Source organism: Fistularia commersonii, chromosome 7, assembly GCF_037954325.1.
Source record: "Fistularia commersonii isolate RoL2024-O1a breed Wild chromosome 7, RoL_Fcom_v1.0, whole genome shotgun sequence".
In the NCBI taxonomy this organism is placed as follows: Eukaryota; Metazoa; Chordata; class Actinopteri; order Syngnathiformes; family Fistulariidae; genus Fistularia; species Fistularia commersonii.
The window spans coordinates 7132018-7154375 of record NC_141290.1 but is presented as its reverse complement, the minus strand read 5'-3'; the positions used below and the strand labels follow the sequence as shown (position 1 = coordinate 7154375).

The following is a 22358-nucleotide window of genomic DNA, read 5'->3' as shown; positions in this document are numbered from 1 at the left end:
GACGCTTTTCAGATATGCTGGTATGATGTCCTACTAGTAGTACCTTTTGCTCGCTCTACGCGATCTCAGGCAAAACTGTTCTCAGTTCTACTACCTCAGTGGTGGAACAAACTTCTGGAAGCAACAAGACTAGCATCATCTCTCTCAACCTTCAAGAAGCAGGTAAAAACCTTTCTCTTTCAGGACTTTTTACTGCGCTGATGCCCCAGACCAGGTTAGGCACCAAGTTAGGCTATGCAGTGTGTGTGTGTGTGTGTGTGTGTGTGTGTGTGTGTGTGTGTACGTTTGCGTACGTCTTTGTCAAAAAAAAAAAAAAACCTCACTAGCCCAAGCTTACTGTTCTGTATATTTCCTGTGTATTTTGTATTTGCAAGTGTTATTTGCAGTCCCTATGTCCTCTATCGTAAGTCGCTTTGGACAAAAGCGTCTGCCAAATGTAATGTAATGTAATGTAACGGTATCATCGCATATCGGGTAAACGGGAGCACATATCCGATGCAAAAACAAAATAATGAATATGTCGCATGTTCATACGCAAACATGTGAAAACGCGTGCCGTTTTTTTTTTTTTTTTACGTCAGCGTTTAGGCGTCTGGTTAAACGTGATCCGAGGCAAAGTGAGAATATATTCACCGGGCGTTACAGTGGACAAGCTCGGCATAGTTCGGAGTCCCATCATCCTAAACAACCTCCTCAACTTTGGATAACCCGATTACTGTGAAGTGTTTCTTTGTCTCCGCAACATTCAGTCTTTCCAGACCGGTGGGACAGAGACAGATTGTGTGTAACTGCTGGGTCTTGTTGAGCGTTGTGAGATTATTCAAGCGATGCCCCCCAGCAGGCACATGAGGCAGAGCGTGACTCGCTGGCACAATGGCACACAGCGCTCGCCGCCGAGAGGCCCAGCCCCATGCCAGCCCCGGTTTCCAAGTCAGCGCCAAAGCCTGTCTGTGTCGTACACGCCGCCGGGGCGGCCGGGGCCAGAACGGAGCCTTGTATTTTCCAGGAAAAAAAAAAAAAAAAAAAACCCTCTCCGAGGCCAGACCCTTGACAAAACCTGTTAGACCGACTCATCGCCGGAGATAGTCGGACATCAAAGGGATTATCGAAGCACGTAAGAGCGTCTTCATCGGGAGAAATCGGTTTTAAGTCTGATGAAAAAAGAGGGAGGTGGAAATATGGTCGTGTTATAATAGCCTCTGGATCCGCGCAGATTAGCCACACACACACACACACACACACACACACGCACAACCTTTGCAAAATCGCATTAGGTTCAAATCCCCCCTCTCACTGGGCACGCTGCTACTTACATCCCGACAAGACAGGGTCGACTAAACCCGACCCGCCGACTGAAACGCCGACATCGCATATTTATCTACCACGGTTTTCTTTCGCTGTCCAAAGTAGTGCACTTTTACATTACATTGCATTTGGCAGACGCTTTTATCCAAAGCGACTTACAATAGAGGACGTAGGGACTGCAAATAACACTTGCAAATACACGATGCACAGGAAATATACAAATACACTTGCAAATACACGATGCACAGGAAATATACAGAACAGCGGCGTTTGCCTGCAACAAGAGCATCGACAGACATTTGTGCAGACGTATTCCCGAATCCATTAGACACTGAGATATCTGGTATTTTGGTGGATGACTCACATTGTGTACCCTCAAACAGCCGCCCCTTCTTGAATGATCTCAATGGGATTTCAAGCGAGATCAAAGATCCTTCCTTCGACTCGCCTACGGCTCTCTGTCGAGAGTATCGATGCCAAGAGCCCGACGATGGGCGAAACACACATTTCATTGTTGAACTAATTAACATTCTTTTACAATGTCCTGCTGGGAGTTGAAGCACCCCGTGCCCCGGGTGCCAATTAAGCGGAAAGTGTACCTTACGTCAAGCAAAGGTAGTACCTTTGCTCTATAAGAGGAACGGCAGCGGCGGCGAGCGTGCCCGCATTGGAACGTTACTCGTCGGACGGGAAAACGCCGCTGTACCTGCAGACGGAGGCACAATTAAGTGCAATTCTGCGGCTAGACGGGGAGCGGGAGAGGCCGCTAATTGCCGCTGCTGAAGGGGGGCTTTTAAAAGAGAAGTGGCTTCTGACCTCTTGGAAAAACATCATGCTTTGTAGGCTTACGGTTCCCCGGATTCGGCTGTTATGCGCTAAACACACCACGGTGGTCTTCTGGGAAACGTGCGCAGAATCGCAAAAGCTCCAAAATACCTTCTGGATCAGGCGTTCCAAAACACGACCGGAGGCAAGCAGAACTTGTTTTCGCATCTCTTGTTTGTACATATTTGTTTTGGAGCGACTCACTCCGAATCGGCGTACATGCCAAACCAGCCGCGGCTTCCTGCCTCCACACATTGTCATTCCAATCAGCCTCCGCCTGTCAAGAATGCCCAGACAGTAGACGGTGGCAGAAAATAGCCGCAGCTGGAATCTGTCACGGCAACCCTGAGACAACGCAACACATAAGGTTCAACAGTGTGGCCTCTGGGCATGCGGACACATGGCAGCTATTAGACACTGTCTATAGCCATATCCTTCTGTTGTGACCTGTCCTGCATATCTATGATCATGAAATCGGGGGGCTGAGAATGCGTATTAACGCTCATTGGATTGGTTCTTTCAAACATCTCATTTGGAAATGCGAAGACGGAATAGATCTGTGATTCTTCTTGAGTTTCTCATCAACAACACCTTAACTCTCCCTGATTTCATTTTGTTTGCCGTGAACGCAGATCGGCAGTTACTCGTCTTCTTCTCCCTCCCAACCCTCTCCTCTGCATGCTCTTCCGTCACACCGACTGACTCCTTGCTCTTCTCTGGTCTTCCTGTAGATCTCCTGCCTGGCAGTTTGACCTTCAGCATCCTTCTACCCGCATCCTCACGTCCGTCCTCTGTACGTGTCCAAATCACGGACGCGTAGGTTTTGGCATCTCAACTTAATTAATCCAGTTCCAGATGTACAATCAGACCTACAACACTAGGTGGCTAACAGAAACTAGCCGCACGGACGCCGGCAGAAGTCTTGCGGTGATTAAATACCATATTTTCTGCACCGTAAGCCGCAACGGATTATAAGGCGCACTTTCAATGAATGGCCTATTTTAAAAAAAATTTCATATATAAGGCGCACCGCATTATAAGGCGCATATAACAGAAGCTACAGTGGTGGCTGGGGTTGCATTATGCATCCACTAAATGGAGCTGCGCTGAAGGGAATGTCAACTAAACAGTCAGATAAGTCAGTCAAACTTTATTCATAGAATACGAGCCGACATTCTAACAACTCCGTTCACTCCCAAAACAAGTCGGTGCGTCCACAGTACGGTACCCTACGCACCGGTAGCTCTTACCGATATTTGCGCCGCCTTCGTTCAAACAATGTATTTCTAATTCCATTTTTCACAGTTCAAAACGTTTCATCAAATGAAAGCATCAAGAAGAATCACCTCTAAATTCATCGACGTTCATGTCGCTAGCTAGCGCTGTAGCCTTCATTGGAATAGTGACTGTAGAGACGCTTCTACTCGCTGCTCTGTTCAACAACCCACTGTTCAAGTTTGTCCTCTAACAGTAGCCATCTCGCTTTGTTCACTCAGAAACTCTGTTTAGTCTTCTTTACTTGGCGCAGGTCATCTTGTCGCTTCCTCCACTTGTGCACCATTGATTCGTTCATGTTGAAGTCTCTCGCTGCTGCTCTATTCCCATGTTCTACTGCGTGACCGATCGCCTTGAGTTTAAACTCTGCATCGTAAGCGTGTCTCTTGAAAGGTGCCGTTTTGGGGTCTTTACACACACAAGTGGTGTGGGACTGGAATTCCCCTTTACCGTTTTTACCGCTGCCACTTTGGCGACACGCGTACGCACACATATCCCAGTAAGCATCGCATGCTACTTCTTCTACGGGAGAAAATGAAGTCGGCAGCTGCTTCCTGTAGTTGCGAGACTTCATATATAAGGCGCACCGGATTATAAGGCGCACTGTCGGTTTTTGAGAAGATTAAAGGCTTTTAGGTGCGCCTTATAGTGCGGAAAATACGGTATTCGCACATTTCAGGAATTAGGATTCTTAATTTACACAAAAAGCAGTGAGAAACAGGTGTCAGAAGAAAGCCGCTCTGCGAGATGCGGCCGGGGGAAAGCCTCCCCCTGAGCAGGTGAGGAAAGAAGCTCCCTTCTCCGTTCCCTCGCAATGCACCGTCAGCGATTTCCAGTGTTCGGTCGGACACTTTGTTCACTGATAGCCCGGCGTGATGACATGCACGTTTGACAGACGGTCGTGCGGTCACAAACAAACAAGCAAACTAATCTTTGCATGCTCACAAAGGCCCCAAAACAAACACTTTGGCAGGCGACGATAACGGTTCCCTTCAACGGAGGAGGGTTCGGTCCTTCCCGGGGGGGCGGGGGGCACATGAAGGCGCACATCACGCCCGAACCTTCATCGGAGCCGTTTGACGTGCACAAGATCCGTCCGTCACACATCAATCTATACGTTGTCGCGGACGGGCCGGGAATCTCGGCCACCTCTAGCCAGGAGAAAACTGGAGGTCACAGCAGCCCCCCTCCGGCGAGCGACAAACAAAGAGCGAAGTGAGGTTACAAACAACAAGTGCTTCCATTCACATACATGAAAGCGCAAAGGGGGAGCGGGCAGCGATTCAAGTCGGCTACTTCAAACCCCAGGCAAGTGAGGCCGTTTTTCCATGTAAATGCACCCATTGAGCAAAAACCTGATGCTGGCATTTGAGCTGCCATGTATACACAGTGGGCACCAAGGGGGGAATCCCATACACTGATTATGTTGAGGGTCATGGGTCGCAGATGCGAGAAGTGCCATGTATAGCCACGTCAAAGTCTGTCACGTCTCTGTCTATACTGCCAACAAAACAATAAACGGGGTGAAAGATCCCAAGCCCTACACTCCGACATGGTGTTTCAGTATTCATCTCCTAACGCTCGCTGTCAAACCGCTCGCATCCAGTTCACAGTTCCTATGTCATAAAAGTGCAGAGCTTCGTGCCGGAAGCCAAACACCGGGAGGTGCCGGCCTTCTTGCCTTCTGTCTGCCTGCTGGTATCATTCACATGGGTTCCAGAGAGGGAAGAATTCGCCCCTATCTGCAACCGCCCTCATCCTTGCGGCTATCTCTACCGCAGGACGCCGCAGGGATTCACGTGCGAGCTTTCGGAGAGATACCCCGCAGAATGGGTCATTAAGGGTTCCCGTTTGTTGTGAGTCGAGCCCCGCGAGTTTCTCCTCCAAAAGTTCTTCAACGGCCGAAATCTGGCGCAACTCCGTGACTTCTGAACGTTAATCATCCTCAACAGGATCCGGACAGAGGGGAAGCCACCCAAGTCGGCGGATAGAAGCATCAGAATGTCAGTTATTTGAGACCGTAAATGGAATAAGTGCTGGGCGACCTGGATAAATATGGCTAAAAATCATTTCGTTCCATATCTTGTCAGGAAACGTATGCCCCGACACTTTCAGAACAGCACAGGGGTACGAACGGCGAGGAACAGCAGCTGAGGACAGGCCCGAAACAGGCTGAAACAACAAAAAGAGCCCGTACCGTCGCACCTCGCTCTGACAATTCGCAGGCGGTGACTGCACGCGTGTGGCGAGCCCCGAAGCCGATGACAAAACTTTATCTTTGTTCACGTCATCGATGTGGAAACATGGCTTTCCTCTTCTTTCAACACATTTCTCAAAAGGTGCGCGGGGACTATGCAAACTTCGGAAGCTCCAGTTGCCTTCTGTGCTTCTGTTTGTTTTTTTTTTTTCCGCCAAGTTTCAGAGGAAGTGCCGCCGTCGTCCAGGTTTGGCCGATAAACAAAGTTTCCCCGCAAACAACTGTTATCTCAGCTCCGCTCGAGACGCTGCTTCGTAGCGTGGAGGGCGGCAAAGAGAGAGTTGATTATGACTTTACCCGGCACTTCTTTTAAAAGACTCTTCAGCCCTCACTTTGTTATTCTGCCTAAAAAAAAAGGACATAAATAAAACCCCAGTCCTCGTCCGACTAACGTTACCGCCGCTTTGGTCTGGACGCTTATCAGACCAGATGAAAGAGTTGTTTTGTAACTTGCAATGAAAAGATGAATGAATGAAAGAATGAATGAGTGAACGCACAAACAAACGAATGGACGGGTTGACAGATGAATAAATGAATGAGGCTTTATGGTGGTCAGCGACCTAGAAAGACCTCTGCAGATCCAATAACTCCAGCCACGGATGCGATCGGGATGTGCTTTGCAAAAAAGGCTGGAAAACCTTAAGGTGCTCACACTTGGAAACACCGGAAATTCAAAATCTTGAGTAAAAACCAAAAATACGAGTGTAACCAAAGCGGAGTGCCACACGCCGAATCAGTGTTTATATCCGACCTGCTAGCGGTGGCGTGCGCTGCGCTTCTTCCCATAAAAAGACAGGAGTCCTGTTAGTCTCGCCTCCATTCGGCCTTCAAAGAGCTTGTTTATCGGTACATCTGGAAGGGGCCCTATCTGATAAGGCCGAGGAGTCCCATCTAGGGACACTTCGTTGTTCCCGCCCTCGACTGGCTCTTTTATCCCCCGCGCCTCTTTGTTGAAGAGGCACAGGTGTTTTGTTTCAAAAATAAAATACAAAAAAAATCTTTAACGCGACTGCAGCCTTCCGGGGAGCGCTTATATTGCACAATATCGGTCCGTGGAGGAAATGTTAAGCTACGCCGACGATGTAGTACAACGGCAAGGAGCTGTACCTTTACCATCGGCTCCTTCGGCCCGCACAAACAGGAGAGTAGACTTAAAAAGGTCCCAGAAAAGAAGCTAAGAGACTCTCCAGACGCCGCCGGTGTCTGTTTACCACACACAGACTTAGCGAGTGAAAGGGCAGAGCGTACGAAGGAGGCGACGGCCCGGCCCAACGGGTCGGTCTGACTCCTTTAAATCCGCCGCCGCACACAATGGCCCCCTCGAGGTAACAATGGCCGGGTCCCCGATAAGAGAATCAAGACGGCCTGCGGGTAAAAGATTTATTGCGACGCACAATGAAAAAGACCGCCCACAAAGCTGTTTGCAAGAATGACACAGAAGGACCTCCGCGGTGTTGAGGTCCACTCAATCCCCCTCTCCTCAAGGCCCCGGTCATAAAAAACCCCTTAATGAAATTTGGGGGGAAAACACCAAAGAATCGGACCTCCGCGGCTCTTTTCATCACCGCTTCCTTTAAGCCTCCGCCCTTCGGACCCGGGGTTGAATGCCGCTGCAGAACGGGAGCGAAAAAAAAAAAAACCCCGGCGGCGACGGAGCAAATTTCACCCAATTAAGTTGAGTGGGTTTTCAGAAACACCCCCCTCCCCATCGGGGATGAGATCTTCTGGGAGAAAACCGCGTGAGTGATTATAATTAACGTTTTAAGGCGCCGTTTATTGCCGGGTTCGGGAATTGAACGCAGGTCATCAGGAGGAAAGTCAGACAGACGGTGGTTACAGGCAGTCTGTTACCTGAGGCGGCGCAAGGGTCTGGGAGGCTGCCGGCGCTCGAGGCGTTCCTCTTCCTCTCATTTCGATAGACGAGGTGCGGTTTGTTATGCTCGTCGTCGTATTCTTCCCCCGCAGCATTCAAGAGAGGCTCCAGGAAGTACTCGCCGTGCTGCGTCGTGAACGTTCCAAACTGGGGGAGGGGAAAAAAAAAAAGATGTCGTTGATAGTTTCGGCACGAAGCGCGTGGATCTTGGAGAGACGAGGTTCGTTCCCGGATCGATAGCTGGGCCTCAGATAGACATGCAAGCGTTCACTCCTCACATGTGGAGATATGTGGTCTAAATCAGGGGTGTCGAACTCTTTTTGGTCACTTACGACCTATTTTGATATCAAGGGGGCAGGACCGGTAAAATCATTACCTAGATGTAGCACTAAGTCCAAATTTTTCCCTTGTTTTAGTGTAAAGGAGGTAAACAGGTAAATGATAAAAATCTTGATATGTAATGAACTGTTCCTCTAAAAAATACATGTTTAATTAATATTAGAAATGACTATTAAAAAAGAATTGATGAAATTACACCCTAAAAATGTTGTTGAGTTAAAAGAGAAAATGATGTCACTGTGGGAAAATTTGCAACTAGAATTTATTAGAAAACTGATTATTAGCATGTATAAGAGGAGGTGTAATGTTTACAAGGCTAATGGTGGCTACTCTGGTTATTAAATTAAACTTTTTAATTTTGCCCGTTTTGTTTTTTTTTTGCTATAAAAATAAGAAAAGAAAAGACTGTTTTAACGATGTCACTAGATGTTTTTTCATCCAAAAATGATTTTGCTTTCAAATTTTTAAGCAAAAAATACAAAGCAAAGTTACTTTTTCATTTTTTTCCTCGCCTGTATTTTTATAGAAACCCGCTGTATAAAGTGGCTGTACGAACACAAAGATTTGATTTCAGGCAGGGGGGGGCCACAAAATATTGTTCCAAGGGCCGCGTGTCCGAGACCCCTGGTCCAAAACTTCTTCTCACAGCGACTGGATTTGATTTCGAGAGGGAAGAAAACAAGTCCAGTTGCTACGAGAAGAAGAGTTTGATGAGAATCCACACAGAGGCGTGCACCCGTTCACACATCTGGATAATTCAGGGTCTCCGATGAACCTCCTGCATGTTCTTGGACGGATCTTGCGGAAGGATCCCTGAGGAACCCCGTGCAGACCGAGGACAACATGGAAACCCCACACAGAAAGGCCCCCTTCGGGAATCCAACAATTTGAATGCAATGCAATTTGGGCAGTTAAGATTCCGGCTGTATTCCATTATTTTAGAGGCTAATAAAAAGACTGAAATCTCCTCTCAGACAGGAATCCCCCGTCGCAACCTGACGCAGGCGTGATTGACAACGTCACACAGGAAGAGGAATGCCGATGTTGATTTGGCGGCTCCCCGGCGCACTCAGCCATGTGGCACAAGTGTTTGCACGGGGATTTGCGCGCCCACTTAAACAGGATATTGGACATTGAGATGTTTCTTCGACACAGTATTCCACGATCGTACACGATGAAATGCGACCGGACACGGAAAACGCGCGCACGTATGTAACCTTTTCAGAGAATGAGGGATTAACAAGTCCCGCGGTTATTGCATCATGTATCCTCCAAAGCGTCCTGAGTACTCCAAGCATCCACGACTAGCTTGTAAAAACACGACACATGACGGAAACAACCCCATCGCTGGAAAAATACACTCAGCTTATGATACCACCTGCAACGGCACCACCTGACAGGCTGCTGAGAATCACCAGAAATGATGGAAATATTGACATGATTCGTTGAGATTGCGCGGCGTGCCGACGCACGCCCGCAGGGCTTTTTGCAGATCCTTTAAGATCCATCTGCTCCCGGGGACAGGAACCACACAAGTTTGTTGCACTTGTGACAGCCAATTACATGAGTGTCAGCTGGGAGACGAGGCGCGCGATGACAAATGCTTTCCCGGTGGAAATGCTCGCCTCCTCCCCCAGGCTGGCCTGCGATTTTAAGGAAAAACCAACAGCCTCAGAGCCCTTTTTGATATTACAGTGATCCCTCGCTATAACGCGGTTTACTTTTCACGGTTTCGCTACTTCACGGATTTGCATCGTGCATTGTGTTCCGCATTCTGATTGGCTAAAAAGTCACTCCGCTTTTTCTCTACCTGTGCGTCAATAACGTTGCAGTTTAACATGTACACGTACGGAAAACAGCTTGCCAAATTTACATTACGTACGTGCTTGCAATTTCGAGTTTCTCTAAAACCCATAATGCTGGGCCCAAAAGGCAGCGGAAGATGCTATCTATCGCAGATAAAGTTACACTTCTGGACATGCTAAGGGAAGGTAAAAGCTATGCGGCTGTAGGTCGGCATTACGGAATCAATGAATCTTCCGTTCGTTCCATAAAGAAGGAAGAAAAAAACATAAGGACAACAGCAGCAATGTATAATAGAGTATTTAATTGTATAATAATTATAAAAAAAAAATAAAGGTTTCTACTTCACGGATTTTGCCCATCACGGGTTCCTTTTTTGAACGTAACCCCCGCGAAAAACAAGGGTATACTGTATCTCAACTGAAGTGGACGGACATTGGCTGATTTGGAGATTACACAACGCAGATCTCTACCGCTGCCTCGGACAATGAGTCAAAATCTCTGAAGATGCGCTTACGGACGATATTCATAGTGTTCCTTCTGTTTTTACCCCCCTTTCATTTGTCTGGCGCTACTTCGGTAATAACTAGCTACTCCACTCGTCCAATTTTCCCCCAGAGGAGCTCGTGTTCGGAGTCCTTCCCGAAGTTATCCGTGGAAGAAGCAGCCCGACAAAAACCCCTGAGGAACTTTTTGCCTCTGCGCCCGTTTCTCGGTGCAGAGGAACCATGAGACTCGGTCCCTAGAACCCTTTCAGTACCTGCTCCAAGGCCGGATCTCCTTATAGCTCCACAGGAACTCCTATGACATAGTTGCTTGGTGGAACTCATAAGCCACGTTCCGCCCCTGATACTTCTTGCGACTGCGGAGCGCCGTTTCCAAAGACTTTTACGGTCGACGATCAGCTGTTTCCTCGGGACTAAATGGACAGAAGCGGCAGGGAACGGGGTGACCAAGAGGTCCAAGCTCTTCTGGCCCGCTACCCCATTGAGGGGTTTCCAGGGCTGGCGGCGGAACATCGGCATTTTGACCATAATAAGTGCGGAGTCAGCTAACCAGATTCTTGGGAGCAAATAAAAACACTTTATTATCCCCGCCATGCAGAACATGCTCTCCGTTTTCTTCACCTAGTCTTCCTTTTCGGCAGTTTGTTTTTTGGGTGTCCCGGCTGTGGTCCCTCGCTGTCTGTGGGAATCTCAAACTAAATAAGGTTCCTCCTGTCGGAGGCTACTTCCTGGACCTAGATTGGAGCGGGACTTTTCTGTCTGAATGCGGCTAAAAGCTCTGCATTGAGCTGCGGGGGTGAGGTTATGAGAACGGTGGCGCACGAAAATAAAAATGGGCACTGTCACGCTTGGAGCGGGATCATTCTGGAAAATAAATGGCAGAACTTACCGAAAGCCGGGGGGCTTGGACGTGTTTGCCCTCGTAATGAATGATCCAGTCAATATTTACCAGCATCCACAGTGAGTTAAGTTAATTAGGTTATTAAGACAAAGCCTTCCTTAAGTTGTAACGTGCCAACTGCAGGCTGAATAGAAAAACGCCTTGTTTAGTCGGCGAAAGGGGCAGAGTTTCAAAGTTTCCCAGCATTAGCTCAGCAGCAAATCTGGCAAAAGTTTGGCCATAAACAATGGCTGCTGTTCAGAAGTGGGTGCCGAACTGGATCGTACCACTAAGGGACTCCGATTAGAAGCCAGGTCACACGCATGACATGGATGGAATGACCGCTGGCACGAAGGCGTCGCATCAAAAACCCCACAAAGACACTTTCAGGGCCCGCTGGCGCTGAGTTGACAAGAAACGCCACCCGTCGGCGACCCTTCCCTGAAGTCACGCGGACCATAAAGCCGTCATGAGCGTGATCTTTGCGCAGAGGCCCGGCTTTTTTTACTGGTAGCCGCATCCTCGTCACAGCATTTCTCCTCTTCTCTGCCCGGTGCAGTTCAGTTTGAAAAGGCCAAAAGCCCCTCATCCCCATCCCCCCCTCTACTAAATTCCCCCCAGGGTACAACTCAGAGCAACTCTTGAGGAGAGAGGAAGGTGGTTTCTAGAACGACCCTTTTGTTTTGGGGCTTAATTATTCCTCGATGACATCATCTCCGCAAAATTGTTCTCGGCCGCCGAGCTTCAGCGGACACATCCGTGACCCCGGCGGCCTCGGCCGTCGCCCCCATTGTCCCGTCATTCTCGGTGAGTGACGGTGCAGATAAGCACCGGAGATCGCTTGAAAGAGGATACAGATTCGTTTGGATAAGAGACTCATTTGTCAAAGTTGGGCAGAGGGGCGATTAAAGACCGATCGATCCGCCGCGACGCGCGAACAGCGAGCGGAGACGACGATGTGGAGGTTCGATTTGGGAGGCAGGAGGATAAAGACGTTCGGGAATGGGTAAAGTCAGTCTGGGGTGGGGAAGGAATGCTAGGGTCGGAGTTGCCGGGCAGGAGGTCTGGACGAAGACCAGAGGCCAGGTTTATGGACGGATTGCAAAAGGATAGGAAGTTAGTCGGTGTGAGAGGTTGGATGGAGGAAGCTGATTGGCTGTGGAAGCCCAAAGAACGAGAAGAAGAATGCGTCACACCTCCCGTTTGGGAGTTTACATCTACATGTATGTTTTCTCCAAAAAGGGATTTGTTAATGGCCTTTTTCGCTGTTGTGCATTCAAAAAAAAAAAAAGGATGTCGTTGCCCGCCAGAGTTATGACAGGGCCTCAAGACTCCTCGTCCGCCCCCCCTGCAACCCCCCGTCCCCCCGCCAGCATCCAGACCAGAATCTGTCCAGGGCGACCCCCTGCCTCCGGACTGGTAACCTCAGGCGACCCCGTGAAGTCAAACCCTTCGGCGCTCATCAGAGTCGCTCCCGCTGAGGTCCGGACTCGAAACGACTCGGGGCATCGGGAGTCCCGCATGCCGGGGCGCTAAACTCATTATTACCCAATAACCCCATTAGAGACTAAAAGACCATGAAAAGGCAAACAGATGCTTCGGACAGTGATTTGCAGATCGGGTCTTAGTTCCATGACGGGTCTTATTGATGGCGGGGATTATAAACCCCGGAATAAAACCCTGTGAGTATTCTTTGGCGGGTTCGGAAGGGGATCGATTAGGCGACTAGTCCTTGGCAACCGGACTTCGGAGCGGAAGAAGCTTCCAGGGCGAGAGGCTGCCACAACATTTTTATAAGGATGAACCTCCCTCAGGAGTACAGCTGAGGTAGCACCTTCCACCAACTGTCTTAACACGCATTGTCGTGCTCAAGGGCGCACCGGCAGGGCGTCTGCGGGATGCAGAGCCGCAACACTTGCTCTTGTTACACTCTCGCATACTCCACTGCAAGCTGCGGGTCGTGTGGGACACGCATGAATGGAGAAGGGGTGGAGAAGGAGGGGGGGGGGGGGGTGGCTACTCACCAAGCCGGTGCAGAGGCTGAAGACAGCGGGGAAGTCGCTCCTGGAGTTGACGAGTCCCCGGAAGAAGCAGTGGCGCATGTCGCTCCTCTCCCGGGACTCGTCGGCGGGGAGTCCCAAGTGCGTAACCGCGTACGCCGGGCCGATGAAGTCCGAGTCCGCGGTCAGGTTGAGGTGGAAGCGCTCCCCGAACGCCTCGACCCTGTAGTGGACCCGCAAGCCGGACAGGTCGTCATTCAAACTCCGCCGCCGCCTCCTGTAGTGCAGCCGGTGGGGGAACGACTCCCCGAAGTCGTTGACGCGCAGCGGGCTGGTGATCTCGTAGGATGACAGCTGACTGATGAAGGCTTCTGCGAAGAAGAAGAGGAGGAGGAGGAGGTGACACGGGGTTCGGATCTTCCCGTGAACCGCGGAACGGAATCGAACCCCCTACCTTGTTTGGGATGCAGCCGGTACTGGGGAGCGTCCCGGGCCACTGCTGACAGATGACACATGAGTCCCAGCAGCCAGATTGCAAGCTGCATGATTTCCTCCGCTGAGAGAAGCCCGGGCTGCGGTCTCCAAGGCAGTACTGTCTCTCTCCCGAGCAGTCCCCCACCCCCCCCACCCTCCCACCCACCCACCCACCCCTCTCCCTCTGTGTTTTTTTTTTTTTTTTTTTTTTTTCTCTCCTTCCCCCCGCGGCTTGTCAGCAACAGGTCGCGGGATCTGCAGAAGCTCTCTGCGGCGCAACTCTTGCAAAGTGCACTGGCCTCATCGCATTGCCGAAGAAGGCTTCCCCCTCCAACCCCGCCGAGCTCTATGACGCGCTCATCCCCGCTCGCAGAGGAGCCGCCGCCTGATGTAAACCACCCTCAACACTGAGGGGAGGGACCAGTGCCAAGTACGCTTCCCCTTAGCCATCCGTAGAACATCCCCCGAGCGCCCGGAGCGCTCGCCAACAGGGAAAGCAACGCCCCTGCCCGCTTCGAAGCCAATGGTGAGTACGCCTCGGCCACCGCGCATGGTGCAATGCTGCGGCATTCCGTTGATGTGCGAGCAAAAAAAAGCATCTATACACCCATATATATATAGATATATAATCCATTTTATCACCGGCGTTTGTTTCTGGGAGGGGGTTTCCCGGGCTGGTAATAAATGTGTAATAACTATGTAATAACTATGTAATAACTATGTAATAACCATGCAACAACGCAACGTTTGTCTCGGATACGATTTAGTTTCAGCGCAATAATAGGTCGCTGTACGTTTAAACCCACCTATTATTCTCGACACCCAGATTAGTGGGTTTAATCCCGCTTTATAGAAATTTGGATGCAATGCCGGTGTTACTAATCTTCGTTCATCTGGCCGGGTTTGGTTGCATGTCAGATCATCCGATTCAAATTCACCGCGAAAGGTCAGCAGCCCCGGCACACGGCGAAACCACGTTTAAAAAAAAATTAAAAAATCTCAATTTCCGTTCAAAATGTCATCCTTGCCACCTTTCACGGGAAAATACGGGATGATTACGGGAAGGGCGAGGAGGAGGACGTGTCTTCAGTGCCGCCCGCTGGAGGCGAGCGGACCTCCTCAGGCCGCCGCGTCTCGTTAATCATTCGGGCACGCAGAGTCCTCCACGCCGCTGATGGACGTGTGAAAGAGCTCCGGCCTCTTCTGGTCTTTTCAGGATCGGTGTCGCGGCTTTGTGGGGGGATTCGCTTCGGCGGGCTCGCCGGAAACACTTTCTGGATCTCCCAGCCTTTTTTTTTCCTCCCCAAAGCACAAAACATCTAGTCTTCAAGTCATGGCTGTTACTCTCCAAGAGCACCACACACACACACACACACACACACACACACACATACATCTCCCCTCCCCAGCTTAGTGGTTTCTTGATTCGCAGAAACAAATAGGAAGCGGACACATTCCAAGTGAAAACCCCAGTGTGGTCAGCGGTGGACCCATCTCTGGTTTCATCTCTTCCCCTTCTTCACTTTCCTCCCCCAATCTTTTCTTTCCCCTAAATCTCGTACGTTTCGTCGCCTCTCCTCGCAGATGAAGAGTCACCTGGACGCACAGCTGACAGGAAGTCATTCGGCTTCCGGATCGTTTTTCCTCCCCTGCGGACGGGTCGGGCCTCCCAGTGGAGAACCCGTCTGTAGTCACAATCGTCGGACCAAGAGAGTCACGAGGGCCGACAAAAGATTTTCACCTTGGGCTTCTCAACAATAACAAACTGCAAAGTCTTCCCAGTGATGTACCACAATCAACGACCGATGGATGAGCTTCGATAAAATGGAAACCCGGTCGACAAACGACGGTATGCCTTTGCGGTACGGATGCACGGGAACAGGGAAGGACGACCCGAACGGTGCGGAGCGTCCGGAAAGCGGATCGGATGGCGGAGCTCGGACGGCTCGGACGACGCCAAAGGAAAAGCGATCTTCTCTTCAGATACCCAGAAGGGGAACAACTCCCGAAAGACTGTACTTGTAGTCTTGTAAAGAGTGACTCCGTAAGACTCTGCTAGACTCTGTAATACTGAAAACTGGAGATGAGCAGCAGTGAGATGATCAGCAGTTCCTTTCTCCTGCGGGTTGCATCAGAAGTCTGGTCATCTGGTGACGTTGGGCTTCCGCAGCTTTTATAATCTCCATTTCCATATCAGAGATCTGCAGAGTGTCCTCCCTGTGACTCCTCCTGCTCCCCGAGGTGTTGCTCTTTCACTGCTCCGGCCGCCCCGCGAGGCCTTTCACGCCGCCGCCGCCGCTGCCGCCTTCTTCATGGTGAGGAGCCGAGTGGAAATATGGAAAATGGAAAAATGAATTTGACAAAGGGACAAAAGGCGCGTCCTCCTCCGCGGGTGAGGTGATGCCGGTCATAGAGGCCGGGGAGAGAAGGGACAACGCGAGGAGGCGAATCCGATTATAAAAAGAGAAGCGTAACGCAGGTCGGTTTCCACTGATAGAAGTCTGATATTATTCATCTTGGAGAAAAGATGGAGCCCTCGTCGGCTGGAGGTGGAGTCGGGCCTCCACCCGCTCTTTCTCTGGCCAGCCGACATGCACAAATGAAAGTTTACGACTCAAAAACCCGTTACACAAACATGCAGCGGTTAGCCCGTTCCCGTCACAGCAAGAAGATCCACGGTTGGATTCCCACAGGAGGCCGTCCTGTGTGGAGTCTCCACGTTCTCCCCGCGTCCGCATTTAGTTCCTCCCACGGTCCAAAAACCTGCAGGAGGTTCGCTGGAGACCCAAAATCGTCCAGACGTGTGAATGAGAGGGTGAACGGTTGTGTGTATCTATATTTTAGATAACGAATGAATGGACGTACAGTATACCCTTGTTTTTCGCGGGGGTTACGTTCCAAAAAGAACCCATGATAGGCAAAATCCGTGAAGTAGAAACCTTTATTTTTTTTTAATAATTATTATACAATTAAATACTCTATTATACATTGAAAAGAAAGAACAAACCATGTTACAGGTTCAATCGTTTGTTTCTCAAATAGAAGCACTGTACTTTAGAAATGTTTTTTCAACAAATAACTTCTGTACTGTACTGTCAAATAATAATTTTAATCATCAATGTGAACAGAAGGCTATTAGCAGAAGGAGATTAGCACGGCTCACCGCAACCTTGTTGCTGCTGCGAAACTTATTGCTGCCGTCTTCCTTATGTTTTTTTCTTCCTTCTTTATGGAACGAACGGAAGATTCATTCATTCCGTAATGCCGACCTACAGCCGCATAGCTTTTACCCTCCCTGAGCATGTCCAGAAGTGTAACTTTATCTGCGATAGATAGCATCTTCCGCTGCCTTTCGGGTCCTGCCCCAGGTGCTTATGTCGGTCCAGAGCGTTTTAAGAATAAGAATAAGAATAAGAACAACTTTATTAATCCCGAAGGAAATTGCAGTCAACATTGTTTTGTCAACATTATGGGCTTTAGAGAAATTTGAAATTGCAAGAGAATTTGCACGTACGTAATGTAAATTTGGCAAGCTGTTTTACGCACGTGTACATATTAAACTGCAACGTTATTGACGCACAGGTAGAGAAGAAGCGGAGTGACTTTTTAGCCAATCAGAATGCAGAACACAATTCACGATGCAAATCCGTAAAGGAGCGAAATCGTGAAAAGTAAAGCGCGTTATAGCGAGGGATCACTGTACTCAACTTATTCATGCCAAGAGAAGTAAGATGAGATTAAAATCCTTAAATGGCTAAAAAGAAATTGACCGGTATTTCCCGTCCCGGCCTGCGTCTCAGCCTCTACTTGTCCGTGAATTTGACTTTTCAAACAGTAAAAGAGTCCTCTCACATGTCGTTTTCATCATCTTCTGGTTCCAAAAGCACTTTACGCTGGATAGCATTCACCTGTTCACGTCCACTCTCACACCGATGGCCGCGGAGCTGCCGTGCAAACTGTTAACCGTATCATCCGAACAACACTTCAGCATGCAGGCAGGACGGGCCGAGGATCATTTTCCGTTTTGCGTGTTCTTCCTTTCCGACTCCGATATTCAGGGGTCGGCAATTATTTTCGCTGGCTGGCCACATTTTGTATTTAATTTTTTATGCACGTGCCAACTTGGTATCATGTGAATGGCAAATAAATGAAAATTGCAATTTAAATATTTCAATTTTTCTGCATTTTATTTCAACGTTTAAATCATTAATGATTATATAAATGTACCTATATTATTTTGTATGTAATGATCCATCCAAAATTAAACAAAAGGAAAAAATAAGGAGTTTTTAAATTCAACATTGGTTGAAAATACTTGTTAATACTTGATTGAAAATACTTGTTAAAATATTCAAATAAAATAAAATAAAATAAAATAAAAAATACCCAGGTCTGGTCAAAATGAACTCCTAACTAAGTTATCGGGGGGCAACTTGCAATGATGACTAAGGTGACCTGTTAAATGAACAGGTGACTAGAAAGCTGTCACAATTTATGTTTGTCTTAGTCAAAATTATAAAGCAATATAATATGTAACCTTGGCTGGCGAGTTAAACACAAAAATGTTCCCTGTAAGCTACAAGGAAGGTACATCACCTGTAAACAAATATGATAAATAAACAAAATAAAATAAATAATTTCATTTTATTATCTATATACATTTTAAAGCTTTATGTGCCTATTAACCTTTCCCGAGCTCTTATAAACACTTCCTATATAATTCACATAAATGCAACACCGCAGATGCATGCTAAGTGCAGGAGATGCACAGAACGATGCTACTGTCGCTGAGCCAATCCGAGCCCAGGATACAGAACTCCGTGCTCTGGTTGGTCGCCGCCCTAGAAAACCATTTTGCCACAAAAAAGATTAAAAGAATAAATGTATAAAAATATGGGAGAGGTTGAAATGGTTGAAAAGAAGTTGAAAAGCGGCATGAGAGAACTCATTGCAATTTTAAGCAGACTGAAAATCGCACCAATAAGGGGCGGGTCCACATGGAGCGGCCCTGCATGCTGATTGGACGTTGAAGTCAAAGGTAGCTGGTAGAATTTTAAAAATTCACAAACTGCCCCTGCTTGTAGGTTATTCTTATCATAGAGCTTTTTATTTGTTACAACTTATTAGCATATTCTAGCACACTAGCATATTCATTCATTCGTTCATTCATTATCTTTACGACTAATCCTGGATCTTATTCCAGCTGTCATTGGGCGAGAGGTGGAGTTCGCCCTGGACCGTTCAATCCCAGGGCCGCATGTTGAGATATATGACAAATAATCAAATCAAATACTTCGTTGTTCACAATCAGAATCGGTAAGAGCTCGGTAAAGGAATTGTAGCACGCCTCAAGCATGTTCGGCTCTTTATCATTTTGAGCTCAGAAGTGGAAAGGTCGGACAACCCCAAATTTAATTTACGACTCCCAGTGACATGCGGTGAGGCTCATGGCTGGTGAGGCGCTGCGCTCTGCAGCCGAGGAGTCGCAAGAAGAATCGCTGGAATCATGAGCGCCCCCTACTGTGAGGCAGGAGAACCCCGTGCCTCACTTTTGATTGCTCAACACAAGAAACTAGTAACACACATACAGTTGCTGACAAAAACCATTGTACATCGTACCATTTAACCATTTAATAGCGCCATGCCGTACAGAGAGACAGCAATACGGTCTTTGTGCAGAGCTTGCCAGCAGTCAGCCGTCACTACGTAATCTAGGTTGAGGCTCAACAATCCACAGCCTCAGCACACATCAGTATTTTAACAGTAAATGTGAAAATCCACTGATCTTAATATAAAAAAATAATCTAAATCTGGTGAGTTAAATGAAAAAGCACCTTTAAAGTGCAAATCACTGATAAACATAACCATTTAATTCTTTTTTTCATGTGACATGTCTTTTCTTTCCAAGATTGGCAAGTGAGGCACGGCCTCTCCTGCCTCCCCTGTCTGCACGTCACTTCTGTCTCCCAGGGCAACTTGGCTTTCGACATCCCTTGAAAACAAAACTATTATCTCCCAACAGTTCCTTTTATTTTTAGATGTGCAAGGGCTTCAGAATGCAGCGAAATAAAAAAACATGCAAACGCCACGTTTTGCCCTCTAATAATCAATGCGTCCTGTTTATCTGCATGTGCACTCTGACCAAAAGGCAGCAGTAAATGGTCTTCCAACATGTCAGGTGATTTATCATCCAGTGGTTAGACCTCCACCCCACCCCAAACTTTGGCAAAGTACAGACATGAGAGCTCAAACAGCTCCACTCTCCTTCTCATGGTTCAGCGGGTTTGAACTCCCCAGTCATAACAGTGATCTGCACCTCCTGATATACATCAGGGCCTTGCCTTTAACAGCCACTCCTTGTAATGTTGCAACCTCTGCTTTCTGTAACACATATTTGCACGTGTTAGAGGTCTCCTGTGTACGCACTGTAACTCGACGCCGGAGGAGGATTCCCTCGCAGCGGGGCGACAGAAACCTGCAATGTATCACTGCGCCTTGTTGCAGTTGTGTCGACGGAAAGCGCAGTCCTGACGGGAACCACGGGAAGCCTCGCGGAGAGGAGTCCGATCGGCACTTCGGTTTTTGAAAGGGTAGGTAAAGAAGTCAGTAGGTTACCGTGTCAACTGAGGAGTCACCGTGACGAAACAGCCACATGACTGCCTTCCAGCCCATATATTACATTACATTACATTCCAGTCATTTGGCAGACGCTTTTATCCAAAGCGACTTACAAGAAGTGCAATTCAATCACAGAAGATCCAAAGTACCAGTAGTCCAGAGTCAGAAATGACCACTCAACCAAATAGCCATCTCAAAACCATAAACATGCAAAAATTCATTTCAACCTTCATTTTTTTTTGGGGGGGGGGTTAAGTGAGATTAGTAGGGTAGTGCTTGGTGAAGAGGTATGTTTTCAGCTCACGGGCGAAAGATGGGCAGCGACCCCGCTGTTCTGACCTTATTCGGAAGTTCGTTCCACCACCGAGGAGCCAAGACTGAGGAGAACCGAGACCTGGGGCTCTGGGTAATGGGGTGGACGGTGCCCAGAGGTGGCAGATCGGAGGGGACGGGCAGGGACATGTGGCTTGACCATAACCTGGAGACCATAACCCATCTCGCTCCACCATTGCAAATCATGCGAATCTTCATAAGCCTCTGGATTCCTTGTGCCCATTAAACCCAGTGATCTGTCACGCTTGTCCCGCTCACTTTGAGCAAGGCATTGTGGGTCTTCATGGAACTACGTCAATGCAGTAGCTCTTCACCATCCTGGGAGTGGTGACCACCGGAAGTAACTAAAGGCCACTAAAGGACTACCTTCTGGCACGAGAAGCCTCGTACGGAGGATCTGATCGGTAGCTAAGATGAGCATACCGAGTATCAAAAGCCAGTGTGTCAAAAAATTATTTCATCTCAATGCTTTTGCAAATCCAGGTCTTTTGGACAGATGAGGATGGCGTGTCGTCAGATCAGACCACTTTGAGACATCTGTACCCGCAAAGGAGAAGGAGATCTTGAACTTTCAGAGGAACATGAAGACTTCTCAAGGCAAGAATAGATTCATCATGATTTCCACGGGTAATCTGTTCGCTTACTGGAAGTAGTAAAGGGAGCAGCACGGAGGAGAGGAAGAAGACTCTGCTCTTTCCCTGGCATACCTTCAAGGCCATCACATTCACATTCCCAGAACACAAATATTTTGATTTGCACCTTCACAGTGTCATATACTGTCATATGGAGGACATAAGCAGCTAGCCGCCTTATTTGGTCAAGTTATTCATTCATTTTCTATCTCTAACATAAAAAGCTGTCATTGGGCGAGAGGCAGGGCACACCTTGGAGCGGCCCGTCACAAGGCCACATATGGAGACATACATCCTTTCACTGCGTCATTCACTTTTCTGGATAATTTCGGGTCTTTGATAAACGTCAGATCTGTTAGATGTTTCTCTGGGTATCCGCAGAGAAGATCGCTTTTCCTTCTCTGCTCGGCGGTGATACGTCGGAGATTGGACGTCCTCCGAGCCGTGTTCCGCCCACAGCGCCGACATCCGACCCGCTCTCTGGACGTCCTTCCCTGTTCCCGTGCATCCGTACCATAAAGGCATACCGTTGTTTGTCGACCGGGTTTCCTGTTTGTTGGAGTTCATCAATCGGTTGTTGATTGTGGTACATCACTGGAAAGACTTTGCAGTTTGTTATTGTTGAGAAGCCAAAGGTGAAAGTCTTTTGTCGGCTCTCGTGACTCTCTTGGTCCTACGATCGTGGCTACAGACGGGTTCTCCAATGGGAGGCCCGACCCGTCCGCCAGGGAGGAAAAATAGTCCGGAAGCCGAATGACTTCCTGTCAGCCGTGCCTCCAGGTGACTCTTCAGCTGCGAGGAGCGGCGACGAAACGTACGAGATTTAGGGGAAAGAATTGCCTAAATGTAAAGTCCGGCTTCCTGCCTTCCCTCTGCACGCGAGAAGAGAAGTATCAAGATGTTCCTTCCCCGACTGGATCTGTGGTATCACCCCTAGAAAGCCGTCCTTATGGTGTTAAATACAATGTATGTATTTGACCTCTGCCATTCAGCAAATACCCTCTACTTTGGTAAAAACAAATGTATTGAGTGCACGTACATTCGCTCCACACCAGAGGCATTAAGCATAGACATGCTTACCCGGGACTTAGAGGAGCAAGGCAGCAGGGGTGTAAGCATTTGGCCCGGGGGCAGGGGAGTTAAAAGAAGGAAGTTATGGTGCCATAAAGGTCATGTTTAATGCATCACATGGGTTATATCACCAGGGGGCAAATCATACAGTCAAGTGAAGTGAGATC

At 48.5% G+C, this 22358-nt stretch overlaps 1 protein-coding gene across 1 annotated transcript in view; it reads right to left on the bottom strand.

The window, feature by feature from the left end:
• LOC147232549 (A disintegrin and metalloproteinase with thrombospondin motifs 20) overlaps positions 1–13677 on the bottom strand; it is a 78395-nt gene extending 64718 nt beyond the window's left edge. Inside the window, exons 1-3 of the mRNA XM_086149440.1 lie at positions 13518–13677; positions 13088–13434; positions 7514–7682 (exon numbers count right to left, since the gene is read on the bottom strand). Coding sequence (XP_086005566.1) covers positions 7514–7682; positions 13088–13434; positions 13518–13608 — 607 coding nt within the window. The 5' untranslated portion in view covers positions 13609–13677. The remainder of the gene's footprint in view (positions 1–7513; positions 7683–13087; positions 13435–13517) is intronic.
• Positions 13678–22358: the final 8681 nt, after the last annotated feature.